Raw genomic sequence first — 18,952 nt, forward strand, 5'->3', positions numbered from 1 at the left:
AAGACTGAGGACGAGCGCTTTCGGACATGATCTTCGTGGTGGGTATTACACTTTTACAACGTCTTATGCGCTCCTGTTAACTGGCAGTTGGAACAGGGTCGCTTCTCCTAGTTGCACCAGGTTGGAGCTGATATAGCGTGATAAGAGATTATGCCCTGAATTTCGCGTCGAAACCTAGCCTTAGTGAGGCTATTTTGGCCCTCTCATCCTCTCCAACTTCCCCGTGGGCCCGTGCGAGGGATTGAAATAATAAATAGCTTTGGACCAAAAGATGACGTTGAAACGATGGCTGACGCCATGGAGCGACACCCCCAAGTCCAACGGCCCCTCGTGAAAAGAAGGGTTCGGGATGACATACCCTTACCGCTGGCATCTCGAGCCGCAGGCGCACTGTCATATCCTAAGATTGGATCATTGGTACTTGGTACGATTCGTTTGACTTTTTCCCCCAAATTGAGGCTCTCCTGAAAGAATACACCTCGAACCTACACTCATCGACTTTCCATTTCACTCTAACGAGTCTCCAACTCCACGTGGCAATAGTCCGGAAATTTGAACTTTATATTAACTAATGCAGGTCTTCCTAGCTGCATAAGTCGCGCAGTAGCCTTCAGCCACCCAGTCTGGCTAGCAATACACATGGGGGTATCCAATACAAAAAAATGGTCCTTCTGTGTCTTCCTTTTGTGTCTGAGGCACCAATCGTATAAACACTTCTCTTTTGCTCAATTCGCTCCTTTACCCTCTCAGCACTACATGAGGCACTCCCGCTTAGGTCCAGTCTTATAGCTAGTGGGACCCTCGAGACTACAAAGTCTACCGACGGTACATAGAATACCTAACTGGGCTTCACACCACACTCATACAGTGATACTGTTACAACAATCAACCCAAGGTTCAATCGACCTTTGACGCCCACGACCACTCAGCATCATGCATTTCCTAGGCAGACTCATTTCGATTACGATCAGTTACTCTCTATTCATAGCATTGATTGAGCGAGCATACACTATCTTCATACGGCTTTATTTTTCCAAGGTGCAGCGAAAGTCGAAGGGTGTTCTCACAACTGCACGACCCGTCGAAGACATTCAAACACTTCATGCTTTCGATTACAGAGCCGTGGAGCCTATCAAATACCGTCCGTTTGCAAAGAAGCAACATGTCACTATGGGTATGTTGCACCTTGTGTCACGGTTGTCAAGTCTTGCAGATACTGACCTTTTCACAAGGAATTAAGAAATCCACTAAGCAGGACTGGATCAGGATCGACCGCAACTATCTGGAACGGACAGCTCTGCGAAAAAAGCTGTTGGCAGAACATACAGATATATGCGTGGGAACCAGCGAGACAGCCAATCCCGCTGTTCGCGAGCTCTACGAAGAAATCATGCTAGACTTACTTCCCAAACGATTCCCATCAATGTTCGGAATCAAAGGCGATATGTTCCACAACCTCGCCAACGGCACGCGGCATTGCATTTCGTCAGCACTACAAGATCATGCGAGCATGCTTCGGCACCTGGCAGAGAATGTAGAAGAGGATTTCTACTTTATGGTTCCAGACGCGCAAGATGAATTTGTGCTTCAAGGGTTTGTCGCATGTTTTCCGCAGGGTCTCCTACCTTCTGCAAAAGTAGGGATGTCAGTTAGCGAAATTCATAAGCCTGTGCCGGGCTACGAAGGCCGCTTGAAGAAAGGTGTGAACCGATGCTTCGAGAGGATGGAGCGCGGACAGTCGGTTGGACGGTTGAATGTACGCTCAGCTCCCTGTTTCAAACGGAGGAAGTCTAATCCAACTTGATTTAGTGGGCCATTCAGAGCAATCACTCCCAACTTTTTCTCCCATTCGACGGCGCAAATACTATCAAAACAGACGACAGTCCATGCGCTAAGGCCGAATTCGATCCTTCCGCTTCCTTTCTGCGCGCTGAGCATCACACTCTTACCTGCCTCCCACGCACTGGAACCATCGTCTTCGCCGTTCGCAGCTATCTGACCCCATTGACTGAGATCAGGGAAGAAGGGTCCGGCCTCACGCTTGCTGAAGCATGTGACTCTATGCCTGAGAAATTCGGTATCTACAAGAATCGGCCAACCTGGGGCCAGAGAGTTTGTGCCTGGCTAAGGGAAGAGGATTCCGCTACCGACAAGCATGATCTCCGCGCATCGCCGACCACCAATCCTTCAGGGTCATGTCCTTTTGCACAATCACGCGAACCTGACACGAGTGCGTCATGTCCGTTTGCGCCATGAATGAACAACACGGCTCCATAGCATCATAACCTACGACACACATTAAATCTGTGACATCCATGTTATTCTTCAAGGATCTGAACTCTCGCTGCAAAACCAACACCACCACATTGAAGGCTGGTCCTTGGTGTCACTAAAGACAGTCGTGGCGCTCTTCTCGAGTACGACACAGTGACACTCGGGTACTGACTTCAAGCCACAAATCCTCCTCCAACATGGAGGCGGCGCCTAGAACATATCTCAAGCACAGATCGGCGGCAGGCATTCCGAAACCTTATTGTTCCTTCTGCAACCCCCCAACAAACCAACCTCTGGTCCGGCTTTTTGTCGCAGATGACTGGATCGTCGCAATGACGACTGGATTTCTCCACATTCGCTTTCCAAAATCAAAATCCGAGGGCGAACACATGCAGGGCTAGGATCATAAAGGTGCCAAGGATGGGTCACTTGATGGAAGTTGATTGGATGAATTGATTGTGTATGATATGTATGAGTTACCACAAAAGCGTGCACTGTACCGTTTGGCATAGACGCATTACCCAAAAAAAGGGAGAAATTGAAGCAGTTGAGGTTCCAAAGCGAGAATATTTTGCCGTTACCCAATCGAAAAGGCCCCCATACATGAGGAGGCAGCTTTCCATTGCGTAGCATTCCACCACTGCTACGGTAAGTACATACAGCCCTCTTCCGGCACCAATCAGCAAGTCCAAATCCCCACCACCCCATCCCTCCTTCCCTCCGTCAAATACCCATCCTTGACCCTCACCCTCTCCACACTGCTCTTCCCATCTTCATCCCCGCAATCCCAATGCCGCCCATCCGTCTTGTCGTAAACCTTCGCCACACTCTCGCCGGCCGCAGCCACGATGCGGCGAGGGTCGAACATCATGCTCGTGACCGGATTGTCGTAGGCGTAGGCGTCGTGGATGGAGCCGGTTCGGAGGTCCCAGATCTTGAGTCATGTTAGCGGCGAGTGTTTCTGGATGGGACCTGTGCCCCGATGGGCCTGATGGGATTATTCTTCCCCGTGCGCCCCGTGCGGGGGAAGGTTTCGGGGCACCGGGAGCATTGGAAAAGGATGATGATGGAGGTAGAAAGGATGTGGAGCGTGGCTTACCCTTATACTCCGATCCAGACTCCCGGTCACAAGATGCACGTCATCAAACTGCAAACAAGTAACCGGCCCCGTATGTCCCACTAAACTCCTATGCACCTGTCCACTTCTTAAATCCCAAAGTCTAACCATGCCATCCGCTGTCCCACACGCGAGCGCTGCATCAAAGCACTGCAGGGCTCCCACAAAATCTGCTGATGCATCAGGGATGCGGCCCGTGGCGCGCCACTTGGCGTCTGTAGTATTCATGGTTGAGGATGCTTGAGCGGCAGCCCAGAGGACATCGAGGGTTTGGACGCAGCGGCCTTTCACTAGGTCCCATTGGCGGAGGGTCTTGTCTGAGGAGCCGGAGACGAGGGTATCGCCGCGGAAATGGAGGGCCGTTACTTCGTCGACGTGGGCTTCAAGGGTGAAGAGGGGGCAGTCTTGCATGCTTGAGGTATGTGGGGATGCTGGACGATCGACGTTGTCTGAAGCAGGTTGATCTTCGTCCTCCTCTTCTATTGTTGTGTCTTCGCGAGGGGAGTATTCTGCTTTGCTGAGGTCCCAGAGCCGGATGGATGCGTCCATGGAGCCAGTCGCTACCAGGTTGTCTTCGACTTGCAGACAGCGGACGGAGGCCTGGTGGCCTTCTAGAAGTCCGATGCATCGGCCAAGGTTGAGGTCCCATACTCTCACTGTATCGTCTAAGGCGGAGGTGACCATGGTGCCAAAAGGAGCATCAAAATCAAGGGCTGTGATCATGTCGTTATGGGCTTGGAATTCCTTGATGGCGGATCCAGGCTCGAAATGTTCGTGTCTGATAGGTGTAGATTTCCGGCGGGTGGGTTTGTTGCGTTTTGCTTTGGGAGAGGGAAGTTTCTCGTAGATGGAGGCAGACATGAAGGAGGCGCTCATGTCTTGGGTACCCGTGGTTGTGACTTCAGTCTCTATGTCCATCTCCGTGGGTGGTGTCACTGTTGTGTGGCCTAATGTAGCTGCATCATCCAGCTCTTCCAGTAGATCTTCGAGCTTGTTATCCACCTCGAGCAGATCCTGCTCCGTTCGTACCTCATCTTGCTCCAAATCTCCAAGCCTCTCTAGAACAATCTTCCGCATAGTGTTCAGGTTTGAAATCTTATTATCGATCTCCCGGATCTCTGACGAGCACATGTTTTTCCTGACACCCATCATCTCCAAACGGTGATTCAGCCCATGCCTCTCCTTCTTCAATTTCTCCAGCGGTGTCTTGTCCTCTGCATCATCGGCCTCTAGTAGTTTCTGCCCTCTCGAGTTACGCCTTTTGTGCATTTTCCTGTGTTCACTTTCACCTTCCGGTAGAGTGGCCTGGAAGCCTTGAAATAGAGAGTATACATTCTCGTCTTCGGGAATATTCGCAAGAAGTTCGTCTGGTAGGTAGGTGAGGGCTCGATGCTGGATTTCTGTGGTAGATAACTTGGACCGGACCAATTCTGTCGGGGAGGCTTTGGCGTACGAGAAGACCCGTTGTTGGATGCCTGGCCGCCGTAGCTCCTTCTGCAGCGCGCTCATGGCATGCTGGTAATGGACGCTACTCTCTGGGTCGCCTATGAGGTGGGTTGCTGTAGTCGTTACTTTTCGCCCGAAAGCTTCGATATGTCGAGTCTGTAGGCGTAGGCGTCAGATTTGAGCAGAATACGAGTTAATGGGCTAATTCATGGTACCGTCAAGGCTGTCCCCAGCATGCCGCTCTCCTCAGACGCCGTCCTTCGATGACGCGCTGGAGAGCCATCGCGGCTCGCCATTCAGTGGGATGGTGTCAACGTAGGCCAAGGACGGAATATGGAAGCGATCGTATACAGCGCCTCTCCGAAAATCTCAAACAAATGAGCATGAACAAAGAAGCTGACAGGGACACCGAAACGCTGGCACACGACCAAAGCAGAGCATCTGATGTCCGGCAATACTTGCTGCCGCCAAGTCTGTAGGGCTGGATATCAATCCTCAGGTTAAAGTACCTTACAGTTCGAGGGAGTGATGATCTCCGATGATCTGCGGTCCTCTTCGCTTTTCTTTTTGTGATGGATACCTTTATTCGACTCTGTATGTATAATTCGTCAAGGATGTGTGCAGGCTCGGAGCCATAGTCGAGTCATCTGAGATCTTCATCTAGAGCAAGATCCTACAAGCTTTGACCCAGTCCGTTCCGATATTCTGAGTATACAAGAATACTCCTCCTCAATTTCATGTCCCACTTGAATTATCACTATGGATACCGCAATTGATCTTTCGGATGCTTCGAAGGCACTCGATCTGGCAAATATACGCTTTCAATTGATGTAAGATCTCAAGGAGACCTGCATATTCTAAAGGGAGGAATTCTTGAAGACTGATTCACATTTCAGTCGCCTAGAGGACACCATAACGTTCCATCTCATAGAACGTGTTCAGTTTCCTTTAAGTCCAACCATCTACCAGCCGGGCGGGGTCAAGATCCCCGGTAGTCCTCTCAGCTTGTTTGACTGGATGCTCAGAGAACAAGAGCGCTTGCAGTCACTCATCCGCCGCTATGAATCTCCGGACGAGTACCCTTTCTTCCCTGATGCAACTCAAACACCCATTCTGCAGCCCTTAGATTACCCTAGGATTTTGCATCCCAACAATGTTGATGTCAATCAGACCATCAAGAAGAAGTACATTGAGGTGGTTCTGCCCAGAGTGTGTAGAGAATTTGGGAGAGAAGACCGCGGCGAGAAGCAAGAGAACTATGGATCTGCTGCGACATGTGATGTGGCATGTCTGCAAGCCTTGTCGCGGAGGATTCACTTTGGGAAGTTCGTAGCCGAATCGAAATTCCAACAGGAAACGGAGAGATTTGTAAAGTTGATACATGAAGAGGACCGTGAGGGAATTGATGCAGCTATCACTAATGCCAAGGTCGAGAAGAAAGTGTTGGAACGACTCGGGCTGAAGGCGAGGACATATGGGACAGATCCAAGTATAGGTGCTGAGGGTGGGGGGAAAATCAATGTGGATGCCGTGGTTGCGATGTACGAGGTGAGAAGGATTCGTCCAATCGCTAGGGCATCTTTCTATATTTCACTGCTGATACAGTCAGGAAACCGTGATACCATTGACTAAGGTAGTGGAGGTGGAATACCTTATGCAGCGGCTCAAAGGAACAGAATGGGAGTAGATGTTCAAAAGTCGAAGCCTATGCCTCAACGCATGGCTCAAGGGACCGAAGCGCCCATCCTAGCTCTGAGAAAAGTATTCTTGAAGCCCCTTCACAGCTGCTTCAAACTTGTTGGCTACTATTAGGATCATGTGTCCTTCTGGCTTGATTCCAAGCTCCTGAAACGTCCTCTTGGAATCTGACTTGGCGCCCTCCACCAAGTATTCGTAGCTACCAGAACACAAAGCATGTCTTTGAAGAACCTCGTCCTCAGGATGGAAGTAGAAAACCTCCGAAGCCCCCTTCTTGCTAGCCTTCTTCTGCTTCTTTGATTTCGGCGTGTCCTCTTCATCTAGCGCCGAAGCAATTTCCCTATAGGTTTTCGACAAGATGAGATAGTGGGTGAAATCGTATGGCTCCTTCTCCTCAATTGCCCATGATATTTCTTCCAATAGCATCTTGTACATTGGTGGTACTACTTCAGATGGTATATTGACAAGTCTTTCTGTCAGCACGAGTCCGATACGGGCATTGGCAGCATTCTCCACGAGGTCATCCAGTTCTGAAAGGGCTCCAGTGCGCTTGGCTTGAGCTCTGATGTAGGTAATCATTTTCTCGATGACTGGCGTGTCCTATTGCTTTGTTAGATCTTGGCTCATTAAATCGTAGACTCCTAAGTACCTTGTGCTCATGGAGATTGAGGACCGTGAGAAAGGCATATGGGTCTGTCTCATTCCCATCTACTTTAACAGTAGATCCCAGCAGAGGTTGCGCCAAAATCAAGTCGGCCAGGGCGCTGAGATCGAAGGACTGCGCATCCACGTCGAAGAGTTGGCGCAGCAATGTCTTGAGACCATGGAAATCGTGCTCCGGCTGAGGATCAAACCATTCGAATTCCACGTCGAGCATGTTTGTATCCTGAGTAACAGTCAGGCTAGACGCATGGGCGAGACATGGAGACTATGTCCGTACATCGTCACTACTGCTCTCTTCAGAGCTACTCTCCTCGGGCTTAAGCTCTCCCCCCCGGTTGTTGTCGATCTCTTTGCGCTTCGCCATTATTCGTTGCGCAAACGATAGAGATGGGTGATGTTGCCCGCTGGTTTCTCGTTCCTCCAAAAATTGCCGATCTGCCCTGCCAAGCCTGCAGCCCTAAGGTACTTTACGTACCTACGAGTAATCGATAAGGATTTGGATCATTGAATTCTCAAATTCTCGCGAATTATCAAATTTGAATTTGTGGAAACATGTCCCACTCTGAATCAAAAACGAGCAGAGACCTTAGATTAGGAGAAGTGCGATAAGAAGTGATTTTTATACAGCATACCTTAGTGTAGCTTGGTGAAAAATATTATCTGGAGTCTGCTTCCATAGATCTTTTCAGTCCATCCTTTCTTCCCACTACAAACATATTCGCAAGACTTCTCTTTCTCTGCCGGCCACGAGCTTGCTTCCCTGCCAATTTGTCCGGTGTTTAGGCTACAAGCCATGGCAATCAACGAGAAGACTGCGACCGAGCCTCCAAACAAAACATTCGATACTATTCTGGTGCTTGTATGTATCAGAGAGAATTCTTCCCTACTGAAGACCTCTTTTTAAGTCTCAAGATATGTCTTGGGAGCAAAAGGCTTTGGATGCCCCTTTGACCTATCTCATTGCTTAGGATTTTATCTGGAAGAAGCGATACTGATCCCGAAACCTTCATAGGACTTTGGTAGCCAGTACGCTACCAATCTGAAACTCTCCTGCCTTACCATAACTGTTACCGGTAGCAATCTTCAAAAACGGCGGTAGTTACTGACATGTGATTGTGACTGCTTAGATACTCCCATTTGATTACCCGACGACTGCGCGAACTCAATGTCTATTCTGAATTACTGCCCTGCACGGCCAAGGTACTCGAACTCTCGTGGAAACCAAAGGGTGGGTCTAATCCCTTGAATTATTCTGTACTCGCTTTGAACTTAAGGGCAACAGGAATCATCCTCTCTGGTGGACCGTATGCGATCTATGAAAAAGGTGCTCCAACCGTTGATCCAGCTGTTTTCGAACTCGACGTTCCGATCCTCGGCATCTGCTACGGCCTTCAAGCAATCGCCTGGCATTTCGCAGGGAATGTTGTGGCAGGAGAGAAGCGTGAGTACGGACATGCAAAGCTTGATGTCAAGCAGCATGAAGGAGTAGCAGTCCATGTCGATCGCCTGTTTTCAGGGCTCGGAAGCGAGCTAGAGGTTTGGATGAGTCACGGCAAGTCAGACTCCGGGGATTCTGCCACTCATCTCAGCTCATAAATTTAAAGGCGACAAGCTCTCACATCTCCCCCAATCGTTCTTGACGATTGCCACAACATTTAATGCCCCGTTTGCCGGTATAGCACACGAGACAAAGCCCTATTTCGGTATACAGTTCCACCCAGAGGTCACCCACACTCCTCGAGGGACGGAGCTACTCAGGAACTTTGCCGTGAACATATGCGAGGCCAGGCAGCATTGGACGATGGATGAGTTTGTGGGAAAGGAGATTGCAAGGATACGGGATTTGGTTGGGAAAAAGGGCCAAGTCATCGGTACGTCTCCACGACATATGCAAGGACTTCACGGTGCTGATATGTGCCAGGCGCCGTATCTGGGGGAGTTGATTCCACTGTGGCTGCAAAGATCACACATGAAGCAATTGGCGATAGGTTTCATGCGGTTTTAGTATGTGAATTGAGTGGAAATACAAATGCTGCACGCTGACAAGGCTCCCTCAAAGGTGAACAACGGGCTCCTACGACATAACGAAGTGGAGGAAGTACAAAAAACGCTTACAGAATCACTTGGTATACAACTGACAGTGGTGGATGCAAGCCAGCGCTTTCTGGATCAATTAATTGGTGTAGTTGACCCAGAGCAGAAGCGGAAAATAATCGGAAGAAAGTAAGGGACTTGTTTTAGGAGTGGAAGAATTCCCGAGACCTGTTTCACCACTCTTACATCGTCCCAAAAGAGACATTCTGACTCCGAAATCATTTAGTTTCATCGAAGTCTTCCAGGAAACGGCTAAGAAGATGGAAGAAGAAGCCAAAAACTCGTCCAAAGCCGGCGACATCGAATGGCTGCTACAAGGAACTCTGTATCCTGACGTAATTGAAAGCATAGCATTTCGAGGTGATAAGCTCTCATAAGCTGTTAATGATACGGTTCTTTGGGCTGGCACGCGCTTTCGAATAACCCAAGCACCTCAATTTGGGATACCTGCGACCTGCTAATACCTATCTAGGCCCGTCTCAAACCATAAAAACACACCATAATGTGGGCGGTAAGAGAGTCGTTTGAGGTTACTGGGGGACCTCAACTGACTTTGAAAGGTTTACCTGCGGTAATGGGTCTCAAACTTATCGAGCCTTTAAGGGAGTGCTTCAAGGATGAGGGTAACAATCTCTCGCCTTGCTTCGGTGGCAGTCAGGCTAAAGTCCGAACCAGTACGAGAGTTGGGGATGAAACTCGGTATACCAGAAAATCTTGTCTGGCGGCATCCATTTCCAGTAAGACATTTTCTCATATCAAATACTCCCCTTTTAATCATGTTTTGGGAGCCGGAGATCTTTTCTGCATCCTAAGACATGTGTTCTGAATCTAAAACCATCTTAAAGGAGAACTACTGACTCCTGATTCATTCAGGGCCCTGGACTTGGCGTTAGGTTTGTGCAGAGCAAGAAGACCACGAAATGAACCCTTTTAACCTTTATTCAGGGTTATTGGGGAAGTCACAGAAAGCCAGTTACGGATCGTTAGGCAGGCCGACAAGATTTTCCTCGACGCCATTCAAAATGCAGGCTTGTACACCAGCATTTCCCAGGCTTTTGCCGCGATTCTGGGTGGAGTAAGAGCGGTTGGAGTTGTAGGTGACCAGAGGTAAGTCTTGCAACTCCGGTTGCTGCACCGAAATGGCTGTACTGAATCCGAAATCTGCGTAGATCATATGAGCAATGCATAGTTCTGCGGGCTGTTGTTTCCAAAGACTTCATGACGGCAGAGGCGTACTGCTTTCCAATGGATTTTGTAAGGGACGTGGTACGTTCTGTTTTCTGTTGAAATCTTTCTTATCCTGACCTAATTTTGAGTCGTGAGACATGTCTTGGGAGTTCTTGCTCCTCAGACGTGTGTCGGAGCTCACTTATCTTCATTAAAAGAGAGATACTGACTACGAAATTGTTAAGGCAACGACAATATGCAACGAAGTGAGGGGTGTGTCCAGGGTTTTCTACGATGGCGAGTTATAATTCATGCTCAGAAATCCGGAAACACAGGGACGACCAGCACTAATCTGGCTTGCAGCAACCTCGAAGCCCCCTGGAACCATAGAGTTGGAGTAGCTATCTGCGGGAAACACGGCCTTGATCCAGCCTGAGATCGTCCAGAATTGAGCCTAGGAAGTCGCCATGAAAGGCTCTATCGTTTCCAAATCTTGGAACATGAAAAAGTTGAGCATATCTGCTGGCTCATCGATATGGGAGCCCGTCTTTGGATTTGCATGCGGAAGCCTTTTCTTGTCTCGTGCCTTTCGCGCATCTCGGCGGCGGTAGAAGCTTTTCAAAAAAACTTCCTAAGTCTTGCGCGTCCATTACATAGCACTCGTGAGATGATCGCAGCAGTATTTGGTCCCAATCTATGGGGCCTCGGAACAGCCATATCGGGCACATTCGGTCAATCGAGATACGTTCTCGGGGAATATTCCCCCTTTCTTTAGCTCGCCTCATTTCTTGATAAGTGCGCTGCACCGCCAACAGCGATCATCGAGACGCAGCTGCCGCTCAAGACACCCATCGGCCCCCGTTCTAGTACATCTGATGATTCTCGCCGTCTCCAGAGACAAAGGCTCCTCTGAGAAGCCCTTGAACCTGACAAGACTTCAGCGAACCTGATCCATAGCATACTTTAGGTGCTAGAGCTATATTGCGAGCTAAAGTAGGATGGATCGTTTAGTCCCCGTTGATTCAGACCTCACATCAGCAACTTTACTACCCGAGATTTAGGGATCTCTTACCCATAAGTTTGGCACTATATTCTTTAATATATAGGGCGGGCCTCAGTGCTAAATCCACACTAAAGAATCTCGTCAGTCGATGTGATTTTTGACGCCAGAAAGTCCGACCGAGTTTTTCCTACCGAGATTGTGCAGTCAATTATCGTTCGAATACTAAGGTTGTCTTTGACGGTCGAAACAGCTTCCTCTCCTGATTCATACTCGCCCTCTTCTTCTTCAAATTCGTCCTCTTCCTCCTCATGTTCGATGTCATCGTCCAGCGCCGCTTCATCCTGACAATACGCGGTTCCGGCTGAATTGATTTCTGAAATGTCCACTCCATCCTGCATGAAACGTTCGACTTGACGTTCGTTCCCTGTTATAGCATCGTTCTCTTGGCTTTCTCGGATTTTGGTTCTTTAATGGCCGTGATAGTCAGCGTTGACTAATGAAGAGGCAACAGCTTCAACATTTTCCATCGTCGATTTGACACCGTGAAATGTGGATAAATGAAGTCGCATATGCGTCCGTGAGTGGATGAGAATCCCGCAGTCTGGAACGGGACAAGAAAGCTCAACATGGTGAGTGGAGATATGATAGTTGTGACCATTCACATTGTACAGCACATCCAAATTTTTACAACCAGTAAGAACGCACTTGATGGTCTTCGGACCATTGGAGTTCCCGTTGTGGTCGCCAGCTTGCCCTGGCGTGTAGCGACGTGGGCTATCTGTGCAGTCGAAGTGGGGACATGGAATTGCGTTGGACTCGTTGCGCACTTCATATACAGAACATGTTGTTCCAGATCCATTGCGGATTTCTTGGAGTTGCAGCCTGGGAGTGGGCAACGGACCTTATCAAATAATTCCCAACCTAGAATCCTGACGGAACAGCCCATGCGTTTCAACATGCCTGAGAAGACTATCTGCACGGATGCTGTTAGGTTTGTGAAATCAACATTTCATGATTGGGCAATGAGTCTCCCCTACTGTCCAAATTCTAGGCTGATTTCGAGAAGCCTCAATCCATAACCTCTTGGAGGTCCGCGGGGCCTCATCGATGACAATCTCGAGATTGGTTCTGGAGGGTAAGTCTCTTTGCCACTTTTCTTGTTTACTGGAATAAAGCCGAGGATTAGCGTTGCCATCAGGAACGGGAGACAGGAACATACGGCTGGAAAGAACAAAGTCTTTGAAGTTTTAGACAACGAGCACACCTTTTCTATCCTCCCAGAGGGCCGCACCACACACTCGCGATCCCTAGAAACACAGTGTTCACATCGCGCACCATCATGGTGCTGAATGCTCTTTGGATCCGTCCAGACGCCAAGAGCGCTCTTGTCACGACTTTCGTTATCGTGTAAGGACTTGACCCAAGCAGGCCAATCTTCCCGCATCACTTCGATCCAAGGGCACTTGAAAATAGTCAGCACACGTAAAAAAAGGACCGGTCTTAAGACATACTGCAGTTTGATTTTGCTTGCGGAGGATGCTACCGAGAACACCGAGTTAGCTATCACCTCGAACTGCAGATATTTTGGCAAGTCGACTCACAGCCATCACAATGACAAACACCACAAATGTCAATTGTGTTTGGGTTTTGGCAAAGTTTGGAGTGTTGGTGGAAGAGGAGTGGGCTTCACAAAGTGTGGAGTGTCAGTGGAAGAGAAGTGGGCTTCATCAAGGTTGGAGTGTCGATGGAAGAATATCCTTACCGACCGCTATCCCGTATGCGAGAATACATGAGCGAAAACATTTGTGACCGCGAGCGAAGATCTCCCAACTTCTCGTTGTAGCAATTTTGTGATAGACGTGTAGCTCGCTACTCTCTTCTCACATCTTGATTCATTCATGTCATCTGCCCAGCTCTCTTCTGGCGAGCAAGCGCCCTGGCCGTCCGTCAACGTATCCCAGCTTATGAGCTTGCTCTTACCTCATAGAGTTCAAGTGTTTTATTGGAACACCATTCGGGGTTCTGAACCCTTACTACAGTTCTCTAAAAGAGACAGATACCACATGCCTAAACATTCAAATCCACCCTTCCCCCTTTCCGAATCACATCCTCGTACTTCGCCAACGCGCTCTCAACTTCGCCACCAGGCCCTGTGAATTTATCCACTTGCTGCGGTGCCCTACCGTAGAAACTCTTGGGTTCAAGCAATTGATCCAGCTGTCCAATGATCGGCTTGAAGAACTCTTGTTTTCGGATACGGTCGAGTAGGTCGTTGTCCTTGCCTTCCATTTTGACGGCCGCGGCAGCTTGGTGGGAGAGGACGCGGATTTCTTCGTGGGCTTCTTGCCGGGAGACGCCGACTTCGGAGAGGGCCATGATGATGTTTTCGCTGCGGAAGGGGTCAGTGCTGAGAATTCTGGGGTGCGGGTTGGGGAAACTGGACGCACGTAGCCATGAAGGGAAGTTCTTGGGCTATTCGCCTCTCGATGACGGCTGGGTACACGACAAGACCGGACATTACCTACAATGATTAGCATATGTCGCTCTTAGGTATGCGTGCTACTACATTACATACATTGTCCAAAAGTAGCATCAACGCATCAGCGCAAAGGAATGATTCCGGAATGCTAATTCTTCGGATTGCACTATCATCTGTAGTAGACCTTGTCAGATTCCGAAAGCCCTCATCCTATCCCCTGGCAGGGTGTGCAATCCAGGGATTCAGTCCTGCGCTCTATGCCAAAGAGTAGGAATGGACCCCTGAAATGTACACCGAAACTTAATGAGTCATACACCTGAAATGTACACCCTACCAGCGGATGGAATAATCGACTGGTCACTTACCTAGCGTTCGTTCGAACCACTGATGAGCATACGTAGCCATAGCGTCCATTGGCAGGTTCTGCAGCTTCCGTCCGAGCGCGCATCCTCGCTCGGAGCGCATGGGATTTCTTTTGAACGCCATTGCGGAACTTCCGATTTGATCTGTTTCGAACGGTTCTTCGATTTCTTTCATCATTGCGGAATGGCGGATGTCTGTGAAAATGCGCTCGCACTGGTGGTTTTCTGGGTCAGTGGTTGCAACACAAGACATGGATCAGAAAGCGGTATGGACTGGACAAATTGCTCACTGTCGCGCCGAACGAGCCAAGAGAGTTGCAGACGTCGAGATCGATCTTGCGAGAGTACGTCTGAGAGCTGATGGTGAAGACTGATTCGAAACCCGCCTTCTTCGTAACAAGCTCGTCGAGCTCCTCTACTTTAGAATGGTCTCCTCTGAACAGAGAAAGGAAAGTGCCTTGCGTGCCAGTAGCCCTGGAGATGCATTAGCGAACTTGGGGAGCTGATTGCACCGCGAAATCTACCCTTTGACGCCTCGGAAGCGAAGATCTGACCTAGAACGCTCAATGTTCCTTAAATCCATTAAAAGATCTTGAATCCAGAGACATGTTCTCTTTCCCTATAATGATTTCGGAGTCAGCATTACTTCTTCAAGACAAGAACCCGAACATTGACACAGGCGGAAGGGGTATCAAGCGTCCTTTACTCCCGAACCATGTCTTTGAAACCAGATAATGGTTCGGAACAGGAGGCAAAAGCATCCTGCTCCTGGATCATGTCTCGCAACTCCAATAATGGTCTGGAATAGGAGGGTTTTGTTCGGAAAAGATACATACCACGGTGGTCAATGCTGCCGGCTGGCCGTGGGTGTATCCAAGGCATGCTTGGTCTCGATATTTGCGGGCGAAGTCTGACAGCTTCTTTATTACTGTGGCAAGCTTTGGTAAGAGAAGGTCGAGTCCATCTCTCAGGAAAATGAGATCGGCGTTGTCTGTTACGTAGCTGTCTTTGGTTAGGATCCGTTCAATCTTCATAGAATGCAAGGCGGACCAAGATGTGGCTCCCAGATGAATGATGCCTGCAGCACTAGGCGCGGCCAACCCGAAGCCATGAACGTGGGCCATCACCTACAGATCGGTTAGATGAATAGATATGTTATTCGAGGCATCCTACGTCGTGTCGCCTCCTCTTCTCTTCCACCTCTATCAGCGCGAATTCTTCGTCTCTGATAATTATATGAGATTGCATTTCGGCCAAGGCCTGATCTGAAATGCCTGCTAGCCCAAGCTCTTTCTCTGCTTCCGCTAGCCAAGTCTATCTTTTGATTAATTTTGAGGAAGCAAGCATCCTGAGACGTGCTGAAAAGGTGGAGTCAGACGAACCCAAAGTCGTCTCCATGTTGAGAAGCGGTTCCGAGGGGAGAAGAGCTGCTTCATCTCCTCTGGCACGATTGGGGGTCAGCGTTGCTTTTCTATGGTAGACTGATATGATGCTTGCAAGACAGGTCCCGGGAGTTAGAAATGCTCATTTTGCTCCCGAAACATGTCTTGCGACCCACTTCAGTACCAAATAGGAAAGATCATTCTCGGTACCTACGTACCGGTACAGTATCGCGAGTTGAATGGAGTTTGATACTCATTGTTGGAAGCCATACTGCATTAAAGTCGAAGAAAAAGACCCTTGCGAGAAGTCGATTTTGAAAAACCAGACAATAACCTGATTTTATGTGCAGTTGAGATGATTGATGTCTTTCTACAATTATATTTTTCTCAGATGAAAGTATCACCTTGCTATTTGTAGTGGAAATTTTTTGGTCCCGGAATTTGTTTTTGTCCAGCTTCTTTCGCGGAGCTTAGAATGTGCGGGAATGCGGGACCAATCAAATTTCACGAATTAGCGTGTGCAGAAAACGTTGGAATACTTGGCACTGAGATTCTCACACACACCCCACTAAAAGTAGTATTGAGTAGATGAATCTTCTTCCATATTATATTCTACCACCTTCCTTATTATATTTAAAAGCTCTTATATATCTCACTTAGTCGATTCTTAGTATTTTACTTTAATATTTCGAAATATCTTCTAATCGACGTAGTTAGGATTTTTCTTTTTTATTAATCTTCCCTTCGACTAGATAGTCTAAGAGATCTAAGAAGATATTCTCTTATATCTAAGCGATTATTAAGAATAGCTAATTAGATCTTAGTAATAATTAGCTAAATATAATTACCCTCGCTTTTAAACTTAAAGACTCTTATATTAAAGTCGTTTATAAATATATAATTTTAAAAAATATATAAGCTTAATAGATTATAATAATAAATAGAGTTAAAATTTAGTAATAACGATAGAAGAAAGAATAGAAGGCGAAGATAGTTAAATACGATAAAGAGAAGGCTAGACGTCGTCTTACTAAAGAGCGCCGATTAAGAATTATTTAAAACGAGCCGATTACTTTAAATATAGAGAAATTAAAAATAAAGAAATAGACTAATAACCTATTTTTAAATCTATTAGCTACTCTACGAGTTAATAAGCGTTTAAAATAATCTATAAACCTCGAAGTTTAAAGACTTAACGTATTTAGTATATTATTATTTAAATAAATACTTATTAAGATAATTAAGAAAAGAGATAGTTACTTTAAGAGCTGAAAACTCGTTAACTATATAATTAATATACGTTCTATTTATAATAGAGTTATATAAATCTTATAATTAATTAATAATCTTTCCGAGGCTAAATAAAATAAAACTATTAAAGTTATTACTTAGAAAGTCGATAATTAAAAGCCTAAATTAATCGTAAAGATCGAGATCTCAGCTAAGGTTAATAAGTCTTTATAAAAATCTACGTTTATATCTATATTAATAAAAGAATTTATATTAATTAATAGACTTATTTAAATAAATAAACTACTAGATAGAGTAAGAATTAAAGCGAATATACTTTAGACTACTAATAACTTCGATAAAGAGCTACTTAACTATTAATAATATTATAATACTCGCTATAGAAATAAGAATAACTAATACTTCGTCGATTACTCTAATAAGTATTATAATATAAATTATACTTAATAGTCTTTTTAAAGTAAGACTATAGTAAATAATAAATCGAATATATTAATCTATTAGTCTTTTATTAGATTATATAATTTCTAAGTTTATAATTAAAACGCTATAAATATAGACTCGCGAAAGTCTCTTTAGAAGATTAAAAGAGAGAAGGCTAAGAGCGAAAGAGAAGAAGCTATCGACTTTATAGTAAGATATATAATCTTTAATAAGTAGTAGCTAAAAATACGATTAGCTGAATCTATAACGGATTCTATAAAATAAATAGCCTTATTGTTAAGGAATCATTATGGTTTGACTCATATATGTGTGTGGTGTAAAAGATGTTGATTAATCTATGTGGTCTGCAGGTAGATATGTGCGGTGCCAAGCCTACGCTAGTGGCCCTATGAGTATCCCTGAGGCATCTCATGACAATTGCCCACAAAAAACAGAGAAATGCCATGTCCTCATGGCAAGAAGTATGCATGCATAAATGAGTTTTCGAAATGCTGGAAAGGAATAAAGACACCAGGCCGATTAGTGGTATGAATCCCACGAGTTCTCCTACCGCAGTGAAACCATTCGAATGATGAAATGATGAGCAAGACATCGGACGGTTTCAATTCGTCCAAATATGCATCGTCCGATAGGTGACCCTTGCCTGCAGAGGTCCAATTGGCTGCGATCGACGTAGTAGGTCCTTCTCTTGTGTGCTCATTGCAGTGATGTACCACAATGTGATATTGTCTAGGCATGCAGAGATAGCAGGCCAAATCGTAGTGTCGTTCTCCGCCTGCTGAGTGGTAATTTGATGTGGAACCGTGGAGAGTATATGACGTGGGATTATGGAGAGCTGAGCCGTGTTCTTGCTGATGGTGGCCTTGTTGTCGCTTGCTTTCTCCGCAGTGTTCTCCGCAGTGTTCTCCGCATTTGCCTGTTGTAGTGACTCCTCCTCTTGTTCAACTGAGTGCTCTGGCTGAGTGGCTGACTGAGTGGCTGGCTGAGTGGCTGGCTGAGTGGCTAGCTGAGTGACTGACTGAGTAGGTGACTGAGGGGCTAGCTGAGTTGGCTGAGTGGCTGGCTGAGTAGGCCTAGATCGAGCTTCCCATTGGGCCATCTTATCGTCAAAGGATAGTAGATCGAATGCTTCAAGTGCTTGTAGCTCCGTAGGAGTCATGCGGGATTTGATTATTGCTATCATCTGATCAAGCCTCGCAAGTGATTGGTCGAAGGTATTTGAAGCCATGGTGTATCGACAGGCCTAGTGAAAGGATCGATGGGACGGTGTTAAAAGATACTCGATGACAGCGAGTGTGTTGAAGGATCGGCTTAGAGCGTTATACTATTAGGTGTTGATGTGGGCTTTGCGTAAACGTGTGGTGTAGACGTGGCTCGTAAAGAGACGTCTAGTACATCATAGGATCAAGTGGAATTAGATCTTAAGGTGTTGCTACCAATTGTTAAGGAATCATTATGGTTTGACTCATATATGTGTGTGGTGTAAAAGATGTTGATTAATCTATGTGGTCTGCAGGCAGATATGTGCGGTGCCAAGCCTACGCTAGTGGCCCTATGAGTGTCCCTAAGGCA

General features: G+C 46.9%; 8 protein-coding genes across 8 annotated transcripts; 3 read left to right on the forward strand and 5 right to left on the reverse strand.

Annotated features, from left to right (window-relative positions):
• Positions 1–933: 933 nt before the first annotated feature.
• Positions 934–2,256, forward strand: HO173_012460 (uncharacterized protein; the record flags this gene model as incomplete). Its single annotated transcript, XM_037314329.1, has 3 exons — positions 934–1,174; positions 1,233–1,756; positions 1,810–2,256. 3 exons carry the CDS (start codon positions 934–936, stop codon positions 2,254–2,256), a joined length of 1,212 nt encoding a protein of 403 aa, XP_037158781.1.
• A 697-nt stretch (positions 2,257–2,953) lies between these two features.
• On the reverse strand, positions 2,954–5,133 carry HO173_012461 (uncharacterized protein; the record flags this gene model as incomplete). Its single annotated transcript, XM_037314330.1, has 3 exons — positions 2,954–3,208; positions 3,374–4,993; positions 5,053–5,133. The coding sequence occupies 3 exons, from the start codon at positions 5,131–5,133 to the stop codon at positions 2,954–2,956; spliced, it is 1,956 nt and encodes a 651-aa protein (XP_037158782.1).
• Positions 5,134–5,596: 463 nt separating this feature from the next.
• On the forward strand, positions 5,597–6,524 carry HO173_012462 (uncharacterized protein; the record flags this gene model as incomplete). Its single annotated transcript, XM_037314331.1, has 3 exons — positions 5,597–5,667; positions 5,734–6,385; positions 6,447–6,524. The coding sequence occupies 3 exons, from the start codon at positions 5,597–5,599 to the stop codon at positions 6,522–6,524; spliced, it is 801 nt and encodes a 266-aa protein (XP_037158783.1).
• Positions 6,525–6,583: 59 nt separating this feature from the next.
• Positions 6,584–7,562, reverse strand: HO173_012463 (uncharacterized protein; the record flags this gene model as incomplete). Its single annotated transcript, XM_037314332.1, has 3 exons — positions 6,584–7,135; positions 7,185–7,421; positions 7,476–7,562. 3 exons carry the CDS (start codon positions 7,560–7,562, stop codon positions 6,584–6,586), a joined length of 876 nt encoding a protein of 291 aa, XP_037158784.1.
• Positions 7,563–7,991: 429 nt separating this feature from the next.
• On the forward strand, positions 7,992–10,860 carry HO173_012464 (uncharacterized protein; the record flags this gene model as incomplete). Its single annotated transcript, XM_037314333.1, has 16 exons — positions 7,992–8,057; positions 8,211–8,224; positions 8,326–8,426; positions 8,481–8,750; positions 8,803–9,069; positions 9,120–9,202; positions 9,258–9,421; positions 9,519–9,652; positions 9,765–9,803; positions 9,853–9,915; positions 9,968–10,029; positions 10,166–10,185; positions 10,238–10,399; positions 10,462–10,558; positions 10,705–10,756; positions 10,823–10,860. The coding sequence occupies 16 exons, from the start codon at positions 7,992–7,994 to the stop codon at positions 10,858–10,860; spliced, it is 1,632 nt and encodes a 543-aa protein (XP_037158785.1).
• Positions 10,861–11,590: 730 nt separating this feature from the next.
• Positions 11,591–13,265, reverse strand: HO173_012465 (uncharacterized protein; the record flags this gene model as incomplete). The annotated part of the gene is made up of 6 exons (XM_037314334.1): positions 11,591–11,927; positions 12,125–12,435; positions 12,500–12,626; positions 12,761–12,924; positions 12,974–13,001; positions 13,225–13,265. The coding sequence occupies 6 exons, from the start codon at positions 13,263–13,265 to the stop codon at positions 11,591–11,593; spliced, it is 1,008 nt and encodes a 335-aa protein (XP_037158786.1).
• A 264-nt stretch (positions 13,266–13,529) lies between these two features.
• Positions 13,530–15,955, reverse strand: HO173_012466 (uncharacterized protein; the record flags this gene model as incomplete). Its single annotated transcript, XM_037314335.1, has 11 exons — positions 13,530–13,851; positions 13,910–13,983; positions 14,038–14,114; positions 14,307–14,517; positions 14,594–14,777; positions 14,828–14,922; positions 15,140–15,305; positions 15,354–15,430; positions 15,477–15,617; positions 15,686–15,744; positions 15,904–15,955. The coding sequence occupies 11 exons, from the start codon at positions 15,953–15,955 to the stop codon at positions 13,530–13,532; spliced, it is 1,458 nt and encodes a 485-aa protein (XP_037158787.1).
• Positions 15,956–17,981: 2,026 nt separating this feature from the next.
• HO173_012467 (uncharacterized protein) lies at positions 17,982–18,608 on the reverse strand (the record flags this gene model as incomplete). The annotated part of the gene is made up of 1 exon (XM_037314336.1): positions 17,982–18,608. The coding sequence occupies one exon, from the start codon at positions 18,606–18,608 to the stop codon at positions 17,982–17,984; it is 627 nt and encodes a 208-aa protein (XP_037158788.1).
• Positions 18,609–18,952: the final 344 nt, after the last annotated feature.

This window comes from Letharia columbiana (genome assembly GCF_014066305.1).
Source record: "Letharia columbiana isolate WasteWater2 chromosome Unknown Sc0000081_s0, whole genome shotgun sequence".
In the NCBI taxonomy this organism is placed as follows: domain Eukaryota; kingdom Fungi; phylum Ascomycota; class Lecanoromycetes; order Lecanorales; family Parmeliaceae; genus Letharia; species Letharia columbiana.